We start from the raw sequence: 20,669 nt of genomic DNA, 5'->3' as shown, positions 1-20,669 counted from the left end.
GAAAGTGAGAAGAAGTGTCTTATTTGTTCACAACTATGCTAGTTAAAATATGAAGAATGAATGAATGACATACAGTGCAACAATTTATCTTCTACCAGGTAGACTTACTCTAGAAGTTTAAAAATCATTATAATTGTTCTTTATTATTCCTAGAATAATTGCATAATCATGTGCCATACTGAAGCAGTCCAAGATAGTATCCCCAGAGGTCTCAAGATGAGATTCTGGTCCAGAAATAGAAGGAAATTATTACAACAGGTATAAACACAGCTCAAGATACTATAATAAGCATTTCTTCTTTGAAAATGCATGTTTTCTCCTGAAGACAGTGTCTAGTTATTCCATTCTCAGCAATTAGAATAAAACCTATTGTACTATATTGTAAACTTTATGAAATTTAATGTAAGCATTTAATTGACTGAAAAATGTGAAAATTGTATTGAGTTGTTTTCTATGATAATGTCTTTATTTGCTTTTGCTTTTGTTTGCTCCTAGTATTGAGAGGTTCTGACCAACTATGGCTCAGAAAAAGGTAATTTAGATATTATTAAGCAGCTGTAAGGCATTGACTTATCCCTTTCATTTTTTTTTAAGTGTTTTTATTCAGATTTTTCCCCATTTTGTGTTTGTACAGGGCACACATTTACATATAGGATAATAGAAATTAACATATAAAATAATACAACATAACAAGTTAATCCAAATCATATGATCCAAGAATATATCTTAAGCTATACAAGATAAAGCAGCATAAACAATCCCATTACAATCCTAATATATCTTCATCAGATATAGTCAAAACATAAGTACCTCCTACCCTGGATCTATGTCTCTCCATCTTTGAATAGGTTCCCATATTTCCTTACCTATTTTCCTACCATTTACACCTGGATATCGCTCTGATTTATTCCAAATATCACCACTACAGGGGTAAGTGTGATTTCTATCCTTAATGAGTTTTTAAAAAATAGTTAAATTTCATCACAGGTGGTTTTTAAATGGGTACACATCGCAAGCATATGGACAAGATCAGCTTCATCGCTATCACATCTTGGACACGTAATTCCAGCTGTCCCTCCCCATTGCGCTATCCTGGCGGGTGTGTGATATAGTAGGTAGAGAGTCTTATAGTGTTGTGCCTTGAGTGGTGCTGAGCACAGGAGTTTCTGACCTAATTCCAATGATCTATGAAAACACTTCTTCTCAACCCCCAGTTTCTGTGTCCACTTATTCTCAAAATTTTCCAAGTCATCAACTTGATGCTCTATCAACTCAGAGTAAAATCTTCTTATTGTACCCTCTGTACCATTCTCTATGATATCCAGAATGGGGTTCGAGTTAAATCCCGCCAATCCTCCGGTTTTTGTCGTCATAAAGCTCCTTATTTGCAGATACTTCAAAAAATGAGTTGAATCCAAACCATATATTGCCTGCAGACCAGAGAACTGCATTACCCCCTGTGCTCCCATCATATCCCCCATCTTCGTAATCCCACGTCTTACCCAATCATTAAAAACCACTCCTGAGAATATATCATCAGGGAGACTGATATTATTTTTTAACCTAGTGTAAGCGTTATATCTACCCAGTCCAAACTTTTTCGCAAATGAAATCCAAATTCTATGTGCTGCTTTGACTGTTTTAAATTTAGTCCTCTTAAAATAACTATGGTCAGTAATTTTCAAAAAAAGATTCTCAGCATGATCTCCTAAAACCAATGTGTAAATTGCTAGGGTTCCTAACTGGTCTTGTCCTTCATTTTCTCCCCCTCCTAATAACCCTGCCATGTTTTGGAGGGATGCCGCCCAGTAATATAGTTTTAAGTCTGGCAAGGCCCATCCACCACGTTCCCTAGGTAGTGCCATAAATCTCAATGCCCTTCGGGTCTTTCCATGCGACCAGACAAACCGGTTTATCATATGCTCCAGAGTTTTGAACCATTTCGCCTCAAATAATAAGGGTATAGCCCTAAATAGGTATAAAAATTTTGGTAGAAAAATCCCTTTAATTATATTAGGTCGTCCTACTATTGAAAAATTGATGTTATGTAACCTGTCTAGTTCCTTCTTGGCTTTACTTATTATAGGTGCTATATTTGCCTCCACTAATTTGTCTAGATCCGCTGCGATTGTTACCCCTAAATATACTCCACTTTCCACCACCCGATTATCTGAGCAGTGTGCTTTGCAATTTTTAATAATCTGTGTTTTAGTAGTGTTAAGAGTGTAACCAGACACTTCTCCAAACTGTTGGGCTTCCATCTCAACCACTGCCATGGCTTCCATAGGTTTAGGAGTCACAATCGCTACGTCATCGGCGTAGGCCAGGATTTTGCATTGGGTCCCATAAGTATCTACTGGGCAGATGTTATTATTTATTTCTATGCGGCGTATGTATGGGTCCATATAAAGAGCGAACAGAAGTGGGAAGCAGGGGCACCCCTGTCGCGTTCCCCTCTTTATTTTAAATGGAAGCGTATATCCAGCATTTACTCGAATGCGAGCGGTTGGAGCCTCATATAATACCTGTAACGCTCTTACCAGCCCCCCTCCAAAACCCAACCTCCTCAATATAAACCACAGAAAGTCCCAGGAGACCCGATCAAAGGCTTTTTCAACATCCAATAACATAATCGCCATCGGGTCTCCTGTTACCTCTGTAGCATCAAGAAGGGTAATGACTTTTCATATATGATGGGTGGTGCCTCTCCCCGGTATAAACCCATGCTGGTTAATGCTCACAAGTCTGTTGATGACTTTGGCAACTCTAAGAGCCAATGCCTTCGAATATATTTTTGTGTCCGCATTCATCAATGTTATGGGTCTATATGATCCAGGTTGGTTAGGGGGCTTGCCCTTTTTCAAAATTATGACAATATCTGCCCCTGCCCAACTTTTCGGGATCGATATCCCTCCCTGCGCCTGCTGCATTGTAATTGTCAGATCCTGTTTAATTATATCCCAAAACATTTTTAAAAATTCCACTGGAATCTGGTCAGGTCCTGCGGCCTTCCCAGAGGGTAAACTAGTCAGGGCAATAAAAATCTCATTGGAACTAAAAGGGTCTTCCAGTCACTTTGCCTCGTTCTCCAATAACATTGTTACTGGGATATCTCGGAGGTAATCACCTATCTTAGAGGCATCCGCTGGGTTCTCTTGATTATATAGTGAGGCATAACATTTTCTAAATACTTCTCTTATTCCCTCTGTATCCGAAACCGTTGTTCCTACTCCATCCTGAACCTCACGCACTTGACCGGTAGACACATTCTGCCTGGTTCGAATAGCAAGAGTTCGACCCACAGATTCATTAAACTCATAGCATCTCTCTCTATTTGGTAAGTATGTTTTAGCAGCTTTGTTGGCTATGCTCTCCTGCGCTTCCATCTTTGCCTTAGCTATTTTTATTAATACCTGATCTAGAGGTGCTCCCCTTATAACGTTACTAGTTAACTCATCCTCTGCTTCTATCACCGCTTTAATGAGGTCTTCATCTTTTAGCCTTTCCCTCCTCCGACTCGCTACACTGTAGCTTATTGTCTCCCCTCGAATAGCTGCCTTAAATGCATCCCAAACATTCCAAACTTCCGTACTGCCTCTATTGATATTTAAAAAATCAGTAATCCACTCTTTCATATGGGTAATATATGCCTCATCCTTTAACAATCCCCTCTCAAATGTCCAAATACGATCCGGTCTTTTACTGCTAAGGCTTACTGTTAAAATAAGAGGGTTATGGTCAGAGATTATATGTGGTAGCTTTTCGATTTTTAGTTTTGATTGAAGAGAGTTTGAAGCGAAAAAGTAGTCTAACCTAGCACATACCCTATGAGGTGCTGAATAATAAGTGAACCCCTGTTTGTCAGGATAAAGTGTCCCCCATACATCCATCAAAGCATTATTCCTTGCGAGGTTACCCAATGAACACCAAACTCTCCTTTTTCTACCCTGATACCCCCTATTAGAAGCCAGTCCAAGCCCACCTGCCCCATTAATGTTAAAATCACCAGTCAAAATAATAGTTGGTGACCATGTGGACAACTCCAAATCCCAAAAAATCGAAGATATCAGGATCATCCTCCATTGAGCCATATACACACCCTAAAGTAAACCATTCCTCATTGATTTTATACTCTATAAGGACCCATCACCCCCATCGATCTTCAAGTTTTCTCCTTATTGTAAGATCCCTTTGTTTAGACAAAATTGCCACACCTCTGTTTCTGGCACCCTGCTTAGTGTAGGCTAGAACTTGATATTTCAACTGATCTAACAAATGCCCCTGCTCTTCCGCTATATGAGTTTCCTGGAGACACACCAAGTCCACATTTAAAGATCTTAGCCATGCCGCCACCCGCTGCCTCTTGGTTCGATCATTTAACCCGCAGACATTTACAGTAATTATACGCGTACCCATTAATGTACATCGGTTACCTGCCCCAACAAATTAACATCAACTGCACACAATATTCTGTCATTTCCTCCTTGAAGTGATCTATCCATCCACTGAATTTTGCATATTTCGTGAAATCTTCCCTGTACATAAATATTTAAACAAAAAACATCCAAGTGCCCTGTACCCCTCCCCCCCCTCCTCACCCCCCACACCCCCCCCTTACAGGCAAATAGGTCAGTCCTGACCTATGCGTGACAGCTGTAGCCCCAGGTGCCACCCGCTCCTCCCTCCCTCCCTCCCTCCCCTGCTCTAGTTACCATCCATTTCTTTATGCCATTATACCATTGCTCTTTTATTTCAGACACATATTTTAGGTTTTTCCTTTCAAGTAATCCACCTTATTGTTAAACCTTTTGTTTTGTCTGGATTAGTGCAACCACCATATTTTTTTTTTGTGCCCCCTTTTCTTTGCTTGATCTCCTCAAGGTACTCCTGCGCTTTAATCTCAGAGAAAAAGATCTTGGTCTGTCCCTTATCTATTACCTTAAGACGAGATGGGAACAATAGATATGCTTCGCAACCCATGTTTTGAAAAGGGGTTATCATTTTCCTCATCCGCCACCTCCTCTCCACCGTGACATGACAGAAATCGGGACGGGCAAAAAAGTCGTACCATTACAAGTCCGTCTAGCTTCAGGCTTGGCTTTGTCCATAATCTCCTGTCTTAAAAGGAAATTCCCTACGAATATCAAAATAGCCCTAGGTTTATCAATAGGTGAAGCCCTTTTTTGAACCATAGGGAACCTGTGTGCTCTTTGAATCTCCCTTTCCCATGCCCAACCCGTTAATTCAGGAAAGGCCCCTTTAAGCAACTCAATGACAAATGCCCGCACATCCAGCCCTTCCCTTCCTTCTGCCACCCCCAATAATCTTATATTGTTACGGCGTTGGCGGTTCTCATAGTCCTCGAGTTTCCAGTGGACATCGCTTGCCATCTTTTCCTGCTCCTTCCGAAACTCGTTCCAATTCCCAACTTCTTCCTCCAATTGCTCAATTCTTGTTTCTACTTCAGTGAATCTTGATGCCATATCTGAATATAGTTTACTAACTTTTCGTAGCGATGCTTGTATCTTTTGATTAGCTTGCTTTGCCCTCCGGGACTCAACTCTAGCCTCCCCCTGCATTTGTTTTAATGTTGAAAACAGCATATCCATCGTTGTTGCTTGTGCAGAGGAGTTGGGTTGAGAGTCAGGCACAGCAGCAGCCCCCTCTTGATAAAGCTGCGAAGTTGCCGAATAATCCCAATCTAACCTTTTTGAAAATTATGTATGTGAGGGACTCATATTGGTTTTTGATTTACTACGTGATCTATTTTTCAGTCTTTTCCCCCTTCCTTTACTTATCCCTTTTAAAATGCTTTGAAAACTGCTTTTGATAACCACTACAAGTCTAAAGGACTAATACCAATATGCCCTCGAGGAAGCAGTTCTTAATTTTCAAGCTAATCAGCCCCACTGTAGAACATAAATCTAACTTATCTCAACCTCGCAACAAAAGTTTAGCAGAGAGCAGGAATCATTTTACCTTTATCAAGACAGCAAGCAACCATCTAAAACATTTGTCTTCATAATGTTTTTCAAGTGAGTGGTACCTTAAATTTCTGTGAAAGGTAAAATAATCAAATTCTAAAATTCTCCTCTACACATTTCACAAAAGTTAAGGTAAATGCTTCAACATCACAATATATTACTGCATTTGTCTAACATTTCTGATGTTTTAAGAAAATAATGTTATTTTAAGGTGCCCAAAAAGTCCAATACACATGCAGGCTTAATATTAAATTGATATATAAAAGCTGTTCTGTATAGTTTTGTGAAGGAGCCTATCAATTCCACTTTTTCGTCAGTATGCAGTAGCATCTGTACCAAATGTAGAACTCCCCCTTATGTTGGCAGGTAAAGCTAACCAAAATTGCTTCTAACAAACCATAGCTCTTATAACTAAACCGCAATGTTGAGCAGGATGCCATTTGATGGTGGCCTGTATTACAATTTTTTTCTGTTCCTGAAACAAACCACAAACCGTAGTGTTGTGTCTGAATATTCAAAAAAATGTCCTTAACCCGGAAACAGTTTTCTCCCTGAGAGTGAAGGATTTTACCACTTTTCTAGCACTGTACTGCTATGTGAGGCAGTTCTGGGTTCACTGGCAAAGCATTTCACAGGGCAAAGCCAGATGACAATATCCAACTGTTCCCTCATCTTAAATCATATGGAGTAACTATAGCCTGGAGCTGCACAATATCTGCTCAGTTTTGGTGTTTGCCCAGCATTCATCTTATTAATAATCACCCTCTGAGTCCGTAGATAATCTTCTTATGTTACACCTTAGTGTCATCTTAAAGGCTGAAGTGCTCTCAAAGCAAATACCTGAAGATTTCATGGCATGACCATGGAAGGAGGTGAGGTGGAAGAAGATTTATTTCAGACTCCTTTCTTCTAGAGGCTCAGATTTATCACGATGTTATGAAAAGCAGAGCAACAAGTAAAGCTACCACGCTGTGTGAAAAGGAGAGAGCAGAACAGCGCCATATCTACTAAGATGTAGCGCTGCTCTGCGTCCCCCTGTGCTAGCACTTTTTAGATAGCCATTTGCTAATGCAGACATCCGTTACTCCATAGTGCATGGGTGTCTGCGTTGTATGAAGCATAGGTTTTGCACTAGAAGGAATCCTATGCTTTATGGCTATTCCAACTTTATATCTGCTGCACCATGCAACACACAAAGTGGGATTTACACCTAATAACATCAGCTGAGGTGTCAGAGGAACATCTTCATTTTACACCTGCTGTAAAAAACCTGATATTTCATGACCTATAGGTTCTATGTGAGGGCAAGTGGCAAAGGTATGCACTATATCTGCACCAGATGTTGCACATCTAAAACAATAAGTCCCCTCCATTTCCCCCATCTTACAATTTTCACAGGCGTTATATAAAGATCAAATAAGGTCTTAAAATGTTGGGACCGCAAATTGGCGGAGCACAATACTGTGTCCCCTAGTTAAAATAATCTAAAAAAACAGGATTCCGTAACCCCTAGCTTATCCTGCCATCTCAACCTATGTTTATCTAAATCATCTGGTACTCCTTCCAGCGGGCATCTATGTATTTGTGCAATTGAAGATCCCGAGCTACTACTTAGCAATTCCATTAGGGGTACCTGCCCAAACCCTACAGCACCACCAGTTTTAAACAGAAAATCTCTCAGCTGCAACAAATTTTTTAATCCCGGGGGCCAATACCAAACCTTTCCCTAACTACTTCAAACGAAGTTATGTGGTCTCCAGCTAGAAGGTCCCCTATCCTATATAAACCACCTTTTTCCCACCTTGCCATACATGCATCTTGTAATGCCATTGGCAACTGATCATTCCCAATCATAGGAGAGTACCGGCTAAACCTACCTACCCCAAGTTTCTTCCTTACGCCTGCCCAGTTACGAAAAGCCGTGATTATTACCTTGAATCACGTTTTTTTAAAATAGCTTGCATCATAAAATGTCAAGAGGCAGCCGTTAGCCCAAGCTCCAATCAATATCTCATATATTGACGGCACACATTAAGAATCATTGCTATCCTTTTATTTAATGCCAAAGAGAGGTCAGTAATATTGAAATGAAGCCGCTAAATAATATAACTTAAAATGCGGAAGCCCCCATCCCCCTCTATCCCTAGGTAGGGATAGGAATACATTGGCTCTCCTGGTCTTTCGATAGGACCAGATAAATCCAGCTACCCCATTCTCCATTTGTCTAAACCAAAAATTATGAATTTCCAAAGGAATCGCGCAAAACATATACAAAAGCTTTGGCAAAATCATCATTTTGATGAGATTGCATCTTCCCACTATCGTCAGCTTCAAATTATCTCAGCGTTGAAGATCGTTCTTAATTTTCCCGATTATAGGGGTAATATTTAGGTCCGCTATATCTTCCACCTTCACCGTAATATCAATGCCTAAATAAATGGCTTATTCCACAATCATGTTATCCATACCTGTTGCAAATCTATTTATCACGATCTGGGTTTTGGCCTTGTTCAATAAAAAACCTGATTGCGACCCAAAGTTTTCCGCAATGCTTTCCACCACAGCCATTGCCCGATCAGGGTCAGATGTAATTATAGTCACATCATCGGCATAGGCCAGTAACATGGTATCCCAGCCCTGCAAACTAACCGGATTAATATCTGCGTAGGCCTCCAGTCGTCTAAGAAATGGGTCTATATATAGGGTGAACAACAGGGGAGAGGCAGGACATCCCATCTTGTCCCCCTACCGATTGAAAATGGTGCCGTCTCTTTCCCCATAATTCGTAATTGCGCTATAGGGTTGACATAAAACCTGTATTGCTTTCACAAAAAAATCCCCTAGGCCATTAGCCTCGAAGGTCTTCCATAGAAAGCTCCATGACACCCTGTCGAAGACCTTCCCTGCATCAAAAAAAGCTACCCCCATAGGTTTTGTGGCGACCTCAGTGGCGTTAAAAAGTGCTATTACCCTCCTAAATGATATACAGTTCCCCTTCCTTGTATAAATCCAAGCTGCCCAACCGATACTGCTATATTCGAGCAATGTATTAACTGACTGACCCTTATCTCGAATGAAATTGTGGTTCTTTTTATTATTTGGTTAGATTGTATTAATATGTGATTTTTGCTGCATTAACACTTTTATCAAAACAATAAAAATATATATAAAAAAAGAGAATTGTGAGATAGAAAAAAGGAAGATAGGTTGAGTAGAGAGATCTTTAAAGGAGGAGACTAAGAGAGATAGTTGAGGTGGATGGGTGGGTTGAAATGGAAAGAGGAGGTCCACAGAGAGGTATAAGCTAGTGTGTGTATATTTGTGTGTGTGTGAGAGAGCGAGAGAGTGAGAGAGACTGAGAGGGGGAGGGGAAGAAAGGAGACAGGAGGAGAAAGAGAGAGAGAGAAAGAGAGGAGTTGATGATAAAGTATAAGTGGCAGAGATAGATATTAAGGGATGGCCATAATTTACCAGGGGCCTTAGAATGTGGGGGCGCTGCCCACCCGATAGATCATCATGAAACTAGAGAGTTTTATGACAGCATGCATGCAGCAAGACTTACTCTAGCTCAGGTGTCTCCAACCAGTTGACCGTGAGCTTCCAGACACCTTCAGAGAATCTCATATCCTTGAGTTCATTAATAAGCACAAGGCTACATTTTCCTTTCAAAGGTAAGGGAAGGCTGTGTTTATTTTATATTATTATCATCAGGCTGCAGATAGCAAGGTCTGATAATGAGCAGTGCAAGGTCAGATGTATGACCCAGGCTGAGGCACAGAAGTGAAGAACTGAAGCACTGAGGTATTTAACTCTGAAATAAAAGTCCTTTTCAACTTAATATTGCAGCTGTGAACAAAATGACGTTTTTCAATGCTTTTAAATGTTAGAAAAGTAAGTTACCTTAATAATTAACTTAACTCTTCATTTTAATTTTCTCCCATTTCAACATGTCCCATTTACAAACAGCAGGCCTCTTGCTACCAGTGCCCAGTAGACACTGTCATAAGTATAACTGAAAATGCTGCCATTTTTTTTTTAAATGAGAGAAATTTCAAGCACAGAAAAATATTCCATATTATGAACATTTTTACTGAAAATGTTTCTGCACTTTAAATTTCTTCCCATAAAAAATAAAATAAAAATGATTGTATGTTTGTGTTAAACATGCAACGGTGAAAAACATGGCGAAAGATATGTCCTGTGCTGCAAGTACATATGACACAGGCTCTCAGTCACCCATACAAATATATCCCATTCATTTGCACACATGTTCATACATCCCCAACGACCACACTCTCACTGACACACATGGCAGTCCAGTCATAGTGCCCCTAGCCAAAGTATTTTGTTCAAACCATAGCATCTAGCTGTATGGGCATTAGGCTTAAAGGCAATGAAGCTGGGTGTGGGGGTGTTTGCTAACAATGCACAAGACGTTTAGCCTTCAGTAGCTTACAATGATTTTCACTGATTAGAAGTAGCTCTCACTACAGAAAAGGTTGCAGACCCCTGCTCTAGCTTCATCAACATTATTAAAAACCAAATACAGAAACGTATATAGCTGCAGAAGTCACAAAGGCCAACTGTACCTTTTTCATACATGATGTCCGTGAAGCCACCTATATCAGATTCATTTTCAGGACTGTTGTAGCCTTCATTTGGATCATCAAACAGCTTCTCATCTAACTCCGGATCCAAGAAGCTCAAATGAGAGTAAAGTGAGGTAGTAAGAAATTCCGAGAGTTTCCCTAACTGTACCCTGAAAAGATGAACAGGCAATCAGAATATGAGATGACCAACTATTCAAGAATGTAACACAGCGTGTCAGCAATCAAACTGCAATGTTCTTTCAAACGTTATGTCACCACAGAACCATCATGAAGAAATCCCCTTCTGTTAACAGATACAAACTCCATGATACTTCAGGACAAGACCAAAGAAGGTCTTCTCACATTAACCCATTACACTGCAACACATAGACCCCTACATGTAAAACAAATAATCTCTAGGTTCTGTGAGAATGCAGAATAATGTAACTGCATACCTCAATGCCAGTGTTTTATGAAGGTGCAAATGCTTGTGTATGCCTCAACATGCACGGATACGTTTTATGACTGAAATGCTATATCGTTTTTATATTAACCTGAAGAGCATATTAATATGTCGGTAAAGTTTCAAGTATTTCTGAGGCATAGAAGCTGTTTTATTCAGCGTTGAACAACTGCATATTCTTTTAACTGTGTGCTAAGAATAGCCTTGTTTTGAGAATTGGCATCATGAAGCGTGAATTATAGAAAGTAGTGGAGTCAGCAATTGTTTATATTTTAGGATCTAGTCTTTAAGGACTTCTCACATTTTTTCTCGTGAGAAGATCCTGCCTACTGCTTATAAGTTAGTTTTGTACGAAGTCATAGTTTCTGTTTTGTGTTCACGTTTTTATTGACCTGTTTTGATTAAAAAAAACGGTATACAAGATTGCATGGATTTTAACATTATATGCTCCAACTGGATTTTGGACGGAAGATCTGTTCTTTTGAAACAACAACTGGCTCATAATGTTTTTCCTTCCTTAGTAACTATTTTTGCGTTAAACACACTAGACTTTTGGGCTTCCCCAAGTGCTGAGTTTTATTTCACAGGCTTCATTTTGAAAACTGTCCCAGTGATGGCTTTAGTAGCTAATTACAAAGGCTACGTAAAAATAGCAAGCATTTAACAGTGTCAAACGGAGCCACAATTCTTTCCACAAAGTTGAACTTTTTTTTTTACAGAAAAAGCATCTACCGGGTGCGATCATGAACTTGAAAAGCTACATCCTCTTTGCAAAGAGACTCTGGAATAATTCAGTCAGATTTAACTGGCAACCATTTCAACCAAATAACAGTAAAAAATGGCGTACAACACATTTCAGAAAGATAAACTGTTTATAACACACAAAAGGGGATAGAAGTATATATTTTAGTACGTACCAAAACTAAATGCGTTAATCTATGCTGGTCATTTTAGTTGGGATGGAAATTCAAATAAATTGGATAAATAACACTTACTAGCTATATAGACAACAATTTGATTTTCAAGTTGCTGAAGAATTATTAAATACAACTAATAGGCAAACCGCATATAAAACCTACTCCTATAGATTTGCAAGCCCTTATTTCCACAAAGTCTCTAAGACACTAATTCATTTTGGCCTTTAATTCCACTGGGGTGAGTAACAAGAGTTATCAGGCCAATAAAAATCACGAGATAAATGGTAACTCTTCATATCTTGTGTCTTTAACCCATAGACTCCACCTCCTTTTAGGAATTGAGGAGTAATTAAGGAGGTTGGGACATACATAGATTTCTTGGGTAATTCTTCATTACCGTAGGTAACCTTAGAGTCCTAACCTGTAATGGTAACTCAAGGAGGGAATTTTCAGTCGATTCTTCAGGGCACTCCTACTGAGGCTTGAAGAGTCACATATGCATTCAAAATGGGGAGAAAGAGGATAAGCTTTGGATCGCCCCAAGTAGACCAAGCACACCAAAAGCCGCCAACTATTCGAATCTCTTCACCCCATGCGGTCTTAGGTGGGAGCATATTGTTATCTCATATCAATATAAATACTGAGATGTAATCCCTACACTGTCTCTTCAATGGATAGAAAGGAATAACATTCACATATCAAATGATTGAAGAAAAACTGAGTGCGATTATGGAAAGATAAACATTAATAGCTTTTGTGAGTATTTTAAGTATTTATGTTTAATGTTTTTCAGCAGTCCAACTGGTTTGTTCCTGTTACATTCTAACTCAAAAGCTTGTAAATGAAAATTGCACATATCAAATTTATGTAGAAAGAGCAAGGCAGCTTTTAGCTACTTTGTTCAAAGGGAATGCAGTATTGGTTTCAGTAATGTGCTGCCCAGTCTCTGGTGTAAGGGGCACAAAATGAAAATGACTAACAAAGTCAATAGGTTGGACTTTGATTTTGGGCCTGCAGATATGCAAAGAAGGCCCTCACTGCATGTTCCTTAGGTTTAAGTGTGCATATATTGGAGTGCTGGAATCTCTGATTTCAACCAGTAACCCTACAACTAACTCTTGAACCAACAAGTCATATTCCCCCGAAGGGTGAGTAACATGCAGACTGATGAAAACCAGGTCTAAAACTGTGTGTGTTTTTGCTCTTCTCCAGGAAATGAAAAGGCCCAAATGTACACACATGCACCATCTGCTTGGAGAGGGTGTTATATGTGGTGGTGTGGGGTAGGGTGAGGATGAGGGTGAGGGAAGACTAGGTGAGGGGTGAATGTTTGCTGCTACCTCTAAGCTGCAGATATAGATTGGATGAGTGCCGAGCACTGCATCGGGCGGCAGACCCTGTATTTTCTCTGGAAAGTCCGGGACTATTTTCCACTGGCCTGGAATGATCAGGTTCATAGTTTGCAGACCTGATAATTCAAGGCCTGGAGACATCAGGAAAGTTAAACTGTCCCGGTAGTATCATCCCAGAAATACCACTCTGGGCCACTTGTAACAAATACCTAAATTGGCCATCTTTATTCCATATTATCATGGATTATGGACAGTATTTTAAGTGACTTTTGTACTTGAGGTATGCCTCCAAGTTCAACTGTCATTGTGCAGACAACTGCACTGGGTAAAAGGCACACAATAATTATTGTTTTACTATTGTTACATGTAGAATGTGTTAAAAATGGCAACATTGTCTCCTACCCCAGCTGTCCAACATTGTTTGCTCCTGCTTTCATTGGTCTGTAGATTTCTATACACTTTACATGCTAATTTAATTGATGTTAGTAGGTATCGGTTTGCTTTGACTCTTGAGGGTGCTTGAGCGGTTTCTGTTAAATTACCCTGACTTTGTATCTATTATAAGGGGTTTCATGCTAAGCAATGCCATTTAGGGCAGTGCCCATGGATATTTTCAGCACAACGAAAACTTTACGTGCAAAAGTTGATCAAGGCTATTGTTTGGATTGCTTTGGATTATGCAAGCGCAAGCACCTGAGAAAACATTACTGAATCTTGCCCATTTTCTTAGTTTACAATAGTGAAGAACAGCAAAGCACCAGACGTTTTTCATCCAAACCAAAAGCAGCCTTCGCTGTGACAAGATATTTACTGTCCTTTCTCCACACAAAGCAAAATGTACGTCTTCACAAATTCCATTCTGCAGACTGGAATCTGCATAATTTTGAAAACATTTTGGGTTTCAAATCAATGATGTACTTACCTTGCTCCTCCAAAATATCCATCTTCTAGTTTTCTTACTGTAGTGAGAATCGCAGGGTCAATGTCTGATCCATCTTCATCTAAAAGAAATATATGCAAGATACAATTACTTTTTCAGTGAACTGGACATGCTACACTGTCATAAGATATTCATTACATGAGCTTTTCAATAACTATTTCCATTAATCTAGAGCTCAAAGTTATCTCTACACAGTCCTTACACAATTCACTTAACCTGTATACAATGAGCTATCTTCTGCTGCTTCAAGCAGTTCTTTTCTCAAAGTAGAAGATCTATCCAGGACAGGGGTTCTGAGTGAAGAAAATGTTGATCACTTCATGGGGTTCCATGTAACAAGGTGCATGAAATCCTCCATCACACAGTTCCCGAAGACATATATACACCAACGTAAACAATGTAACTTGCCTTCGTCCCTACAGTAATGCCAGACTCCTTCGTTCCAGCTCAAAAAATCTTCTCATCACCCCCAGATTCTAAAAAGTACGCTCCGGAGGTAAAAAGTTCCAAGTATGTACTGCCTCCCATTGGAACAAACTTCCTACTTCCATCCGAATGATCCAGGAAGAGCTACCATTCCGAAAAGCCCTGAAATCATTTCTATTCTGCTAGTTCTACCTGAGTCAGATCCAGCACACAATCACACAGGAGCGCCGGGACACCCCGTTGGGGTAGCTGTGCGCTATACAAAATACACTAAATAAATAAAAATAAATAAATGGTTCTATCTAAAAATGTCAAACTCATGGCAAGGAGGAAGTGGTGGAGGAAGATATCTGGTTGGCAAGAAAGGCAATAATTAAGTTCTAAGAAGAACACAAGAAATCATGCACAATCTGAAACAATGTCCATTCTCCACCAGTAGAGAAATAATATTTGAGTCTGAGGAAGAGAGTGGATATAATGGGATGCCAAGGTCTTGATGAGCGGGGAATATAGCATGCCACAGGATTTTGGGCTGAAAAAGATTATACTTTTATTGCTCTGGTACTCTGTGTTTTGATGGTGACGTTTCAGGAGATCAGAGAATGGGAGCGTTGCAATAGGAATACAGCTAAGTTTACAATATTTATTAATTTATCAAATTACACAAACACATTTTAATAGAAATTCATTTAATAGTAAACATGAGAGTGCTCAATATGTGTAATAAATACCAAGCAAATGTGATATAGAATGTTAATTACTGAGCATGGTGTGGGTGATGGGGAAGGTGAGCATAGGTCTTCCAGTCATCCGCCAGCAGGAGCAGAGGTACGATAATTCTGTTCGGAGCATCTCCACAATCATTCTGTTATCCAGAGCCAAGTAGAAATGGTGGAGGTCTGTAAACTGAGGAAGAAGCACAAAGAATAATTTAGCATAGGATAATGCAGTATGTTATTTCACTGTCTATTCTCTGTTGTGGTCCACCATGCTTTTTTACATGCCAGTGTCTAATACTCATAAGAGAATAAAAAACCCTCGCTTTCATTTCGTTTTCATACAAAAGAAAGCTGTTGTTCATTTATTTTCCAAAGACTACATGTAGCATTTTAATGCTCTCCTCGCGCTCATGCAAGAAATGACTTTTTATATGGTATGCCCAGCGCTAATGATTTCTGAAGAATACCTAAACAGATCACAGATGTGCCTAGTTTCATATGTGACACCTTAAGCAAATCCTGCATTTTTACCCTTCAGATGATTGCAGTTATGGGCTCAAAATCTCAGCCTGGAAAGGGTTGATGGGTAAATAGAAAAGAAAAGTGGAAGTGGCCGTACATGACATTGGACCCTTTGTCAACCATATAATGTATTTAAATAAGGAGGGGGGAAGATGCAGACATTATGTGCTTTATATTGTATTAAAATAAGGAGGGTCAAGAAGTCCATATATTATATGGGATGAAACACTAATTTCTTTACATTTATGAAGGATATTGGAAGTTACTTCCGTGTTCCGCAGTTTAACGATACTTGATCTGTGGCCTCGTGCAGCTATATGGTCACAGTGCATGAAATATTCACATCTATAATGCAAAGTAAAAAAACAGTGATTGAGTTTATTGTTTTGCGAGTGGACGATCTAAGTCACTTCAAAAAAGTTAACGTAGTTTCGAAAATCAAAGTGATTATATAGCCTGCAAATTGAAAAAAGGTAAGGAAGAAGCCGAGGAATTTTAGCCTCTTGATTTGGCAACAGAAACTGAATTTTTAACAAAGATGATGACTTGCTGGAGAGAGAATCTGACATCAGCAATGAATGGCAAGTGATGGTGAATAGCTTAATGTCACAGGAGCAGGCACATGAACTTTCATTGACCAGTATAAAGATATGATAACTTCACTGTGGCTAACTGACACCACTGGAAAAGGATCAAAATGCAAAAAGAAACCTAAAAGAAAATGAATTTTGTGTTGGTGTGACAAAGAACATGCTCAAAAGACACAAGAATTACAAATTCAGATCAACAATGTTGGTGATCTTCTTGCCATGAGAGCACAGTTTCTAAATCTCTCAATTATTCTATAAAGAAAATTTTCTGAGATATACTGGAGTCAGATAAGAGTGGCTGTAGTTCTAAAACTAGCACTGTGTGGCTGGAGAGCCCATGAATGAATGTATATGATCGGCATAATAAATCCTTTGTAATTTTATTGGATTTCCATAGCGCTTAATGCCAAAGCACAGTGCAGTTAATTAATGAGATGGTACAACACATTTTGGAAATGGTTGCAAGAACACAGATAAAAAACAACAGAGTCACAGGAAAGAAACAAGGAAAAAAGGTGCAGAGAAGAAAAGAGACAACTTTATATATCAAGAAACATCAGTAAAATGTATCAAAATGACAAGAGTCCTGAATTTCAAGCCTCATCAATTTTAGAGGGGAGACATGATGCCTCAGTCACAACCAAAGTCTATGGTAGATTGATTCCAAAGTAACCTATAAGACACGGCCCATCTGGAGCAGCTAACCAAAGAAGCCCCAGCATCAAGCCACAGAGATTAGGATGAAGGAAGGCTCCTGTCCAAATAGGAACAGACTTCAGACACCAAAGCACTCTTCATACTTTACCACAGGCCCAAGTTGAATAAAAAAAATGGAGGAACTGGAAGGAAAGGGGATGAACAGCATCCTTACCAGTCTTACTCCTACATAAAACTGGCACTATTCCGGAAAGGTCAGGCCAGGCAACTGGTTCAGATGATGACATCCACCGCTGACTGGGGAAGAAGATGGCATCTTGGGGAAACCACGATGCATTTACCATGACCCACCACCAGGCTCTATGCTTACAACAATGATCTTGCAGTGTGAACGAGGCAGAAGCAGAGGCACACCATTTTGTTGTTTGAATCTTTTTCTTAAATTTTATACATTTTGTATACAACATTTTCAACAAAGAGAAGCAAGATTATGGTCTGACTTGCAGCTCAAATAAAGCATGTAAGTGACATCACAGCATTGTGAAATATATTGTTTACCCAGCACTGCAGGAAATCAAAGAACTGATCATTGAAACAACAAGTCACATTTGTTGAATGTGGTTCCATGGAGTAATTACCAAGTTAGGGCATCGAATATTCCGCGTGTATCCCACAGTGGTCAGCTGCCCATGTCTTCGCAGTGGAGTAGGAAAGATTTAATTATATGACAACAAAACAGTAAAAAAAAACTGGAGCTTGTAATTTCAAATCCCTGCCCCAGTCTGCCTAGTAAAGTATCTGGTGCGTCAGTTAGTGAGAAAAAATTTGAAATATAACCTATTCGGGCCTGAGCAGGAAAAAAGAGAGAGTTGTGATGTAGAGACCTAGCCCATCAGTCTAACTGCAAACCACCACGTCACCTCTAGGTTACCTATGTGTCGGGATCACTCTCATCACTCCCCTGCGTCAACTCTCAGATACCTGCCAGAACTGCGTCCCAGCTGGAGACTGCAGGGTACTGTCGCAATCCCCAAGTGCCCTCCCTGAGTAAGGCAGCTGTGGCACACCATAGCAAAAGACACAGAACAATGGTAGGGACTGTGGCAGTTAGTTAAAAATTAGTGGATGTCGGACATAAACCAAAATTGGGGGATGTCCAGTCTGTCCAATTTAGGGGATGTGTACAACTGCCAAATTCGCATGGCCAGGTATGGAGTTCATTGGGAATGCACAGTACTTCAGTTTCTATATAAAATGCTAAATCCAAATGAAGCCCTTGAGCAGGATTGCCTTCAAAACAGGGATATTTTTAAGACTAGGTATGTGGACTTTGAGAAAATGGGACAATCTCCCCTTCTCTCTCATCTGGTGAATCAATTTAGTAAGGGTGGTGATCCTACATCAATTCTTGGAAATTGTTTTAGAAACCTAAATTCAGGCAATTCTTCAGTCTTAACCCCATACACAACAACTGCTGTAACCCATGCCCCTAGAGATCTTTAAGCAAATAGTAAAAGCCCTCCAGACTTGTCCCACACTAAACTCATACACTGACAGATCAGTGAAAAAGCCACTCCACTAAATTACCCTTCTGAAACTTAAGCCATTCACGCAATAGAGTTAAAGAGGCGAACCAGATAATAATACTCAAAATGTATCAATATATCATGGCAAAAACTCCAACATGTTGGGAAACCAACAACTATGTGGTAGCACAGATGTGAGAATGATAAACCTACTACGTTGCCACACTGATGGCAGATATGTGCTCTTCAAAGTCTGAAAAAGCATAGCAGAACATAAATGTGTAATTCTGCAGGCATGGCTCACACAAAACCAGCCGATGCTCCTTAAATGGAAAGCAACCTGTCTGTGCTGAAACACATATTTAAGAACAACCTGATTTAATATCCATGTCTGTTCAAAGGTATCCATTGACCAGATGAGCCAGCTTATACATTTTAAGGTCTAAGCTGTGAGACTACAAATATGCATATGTGTCACTGCATTTACGCTCCTTTATTTTAAAAAAAAGTGGCATTTAGTACTGGCAGATGAAGCAAAACAAAAGCAAGTGAACGTTGGCTCATTTTTAGGAAGCAGTTGCACATCGAGTATGATACGGAGGCAGCAGTGAACCTATGAAGCTCCACTACTTACTTTCTCTCTCTAAATAAAATGAAAGGAGATAACAGTGTCACAATATGGTACCAAACAAGGGGAACACAATCAATGTGATGAGGGTAGTAGCTGCTTTGAACCAGGCTTTGGGAATTAAGTTGAGGGGGCTGCTGGGATCAGACCTGAGAAAGATGCAGCAGAGAACCACTATGCAGCATAAGACAAGGAATGTCACCTGCTTACTGAGTAGAGTTGGGGAGGGGGCAGCGAAAAGGACAGATCAACAGAATGACTACAAAAAACTAGTGGCCATTTTGAACTAGAGCATATATTGTAGGATTCAAAATGACGGCGAATGTAAAGGAGATAGTAACACAACTCGACATGTCCCTGGGTGACTATCAACCTTTGGTGAGAGGCACATGTGAGATGGAACAGAGGACACACCAAGTTTGACAAGCTACAACAAACAATTTAAAATGGGAGCACATAATTTCACATTTGAGAAAGCGCAATGCCCACAGCATAAGTAAGAAACAAATATTTAGGGCCATTGATGAACTGCAGATTAAACTTGTGTCAACCCAGGTACACAAGTGTTCTACAGACAGCAGAATGGAACTATTAGAAAACACTACTAGGGCAAGAGAATTTGAGCATACTGTCGATCCTCAGAGACAACAAAGGGGGTGATCTGACCTCTCTGACCACATAGACGCTAGAGGAATGGCACCCTTCTTTATAGGTAATAGCGGTCCTGCCTTAATTGTGATTTTTTAGATGGAAGACATGAAGGAATGGAAAGTGGAAGCAGCAAGACAAAAGTCACACTAAGGATGACGGGAAGCTGCATTAATGTTTTTCAAAATATGTTGTATATTATGCAGTAACACAGTAGAGGAATTCTCCTGAAACAAAGACAGTTAGCGGAGAGACTGCCTCAAGTAAAAATGTCATACCATCAAAATTGACTGCCATAATTGCGTCATTGCAGGTTGGTGAAACTGCAACCGCATTCAGCACTCAGATACACCTCAATGCTGTAAGCTTAGTTTGGATTACCACCTGTAAGACTCCGCGGAGACTGGAAGTGGACCTTTCACTTCCAGCACAAGCCCGTCTTTAAAAAGGGCTCTGATATTTTCAGGAAATGCTACCAATAACAAGTGCATAAAAGTGAATGAGTGATACAATGCCTGGACTATGCTCCCTCACACTCAGGTTAACCCTCGTTATAGGGGATGCCTCCATGGACTTAGGATGATTGTATGGAAACAAAAGTTTCTATATTTTTGAGTACCGATTGCTGTGGAAATTCAATTAAATGTAAGGTTTAAAAAAGAGGTTTCATACATGGGAACCATATTTGAATTTTCCCCAAAATAAGAA

General features: G+C 39.8%; 1 protein-coding gene across 1 annotated transcript in view; it reads right to left on the bottom strand.

Annotated features, from left to right (window-relative positions):
• PHKA2 (phosphorylase kinase regulatory subunit alpha 2) overlaps positions 1-20,669 on the bottom strand; it is a 779,558-nt gene that overhangs the window by 363,394 nt on the left and 395,495 nt on the right. Inside the window, exons 17-19 of the mRNA XM_078657648.1 lie at positions 15,433-15,577; positions 14,228-14,306; positions 10,574-10,743 (exon numbers count right to left, since the gene is read on the bottom strand). Coding sequence (XP_078513774.1) covers positions 10,574-10,743; positions 14,228-14,306; positions 15,433-15,577 — 394 coding nt within the window. The remainder of the gene's footprint in view (positions 1-10,573; positions 10,744-14,227; positions 14,307-15,432; positions 15,578-20,669) is intronic.

The sequence above is a fragment of the Lissotriton helveticus genome, chromosome 8 (genome assembly GCF_964261635.1).
Source record: "Lissotriton helveticus chromosome 8, aLisHel1.1, whole genome shotgun sequence".
Classification (NCBI taxonomy): domain Eukaryota; kingdom Metazoa; phylum Chordata; class Amphibia; order Caudata; family Salamandridae; genus Lissotriton; species Lissotriton helveticus.
The sequence above is the reverse complement of the archived record's forward strand: the minus strand, read 5'-3'. Positions and strand labels throughout refer to the sequence as shown.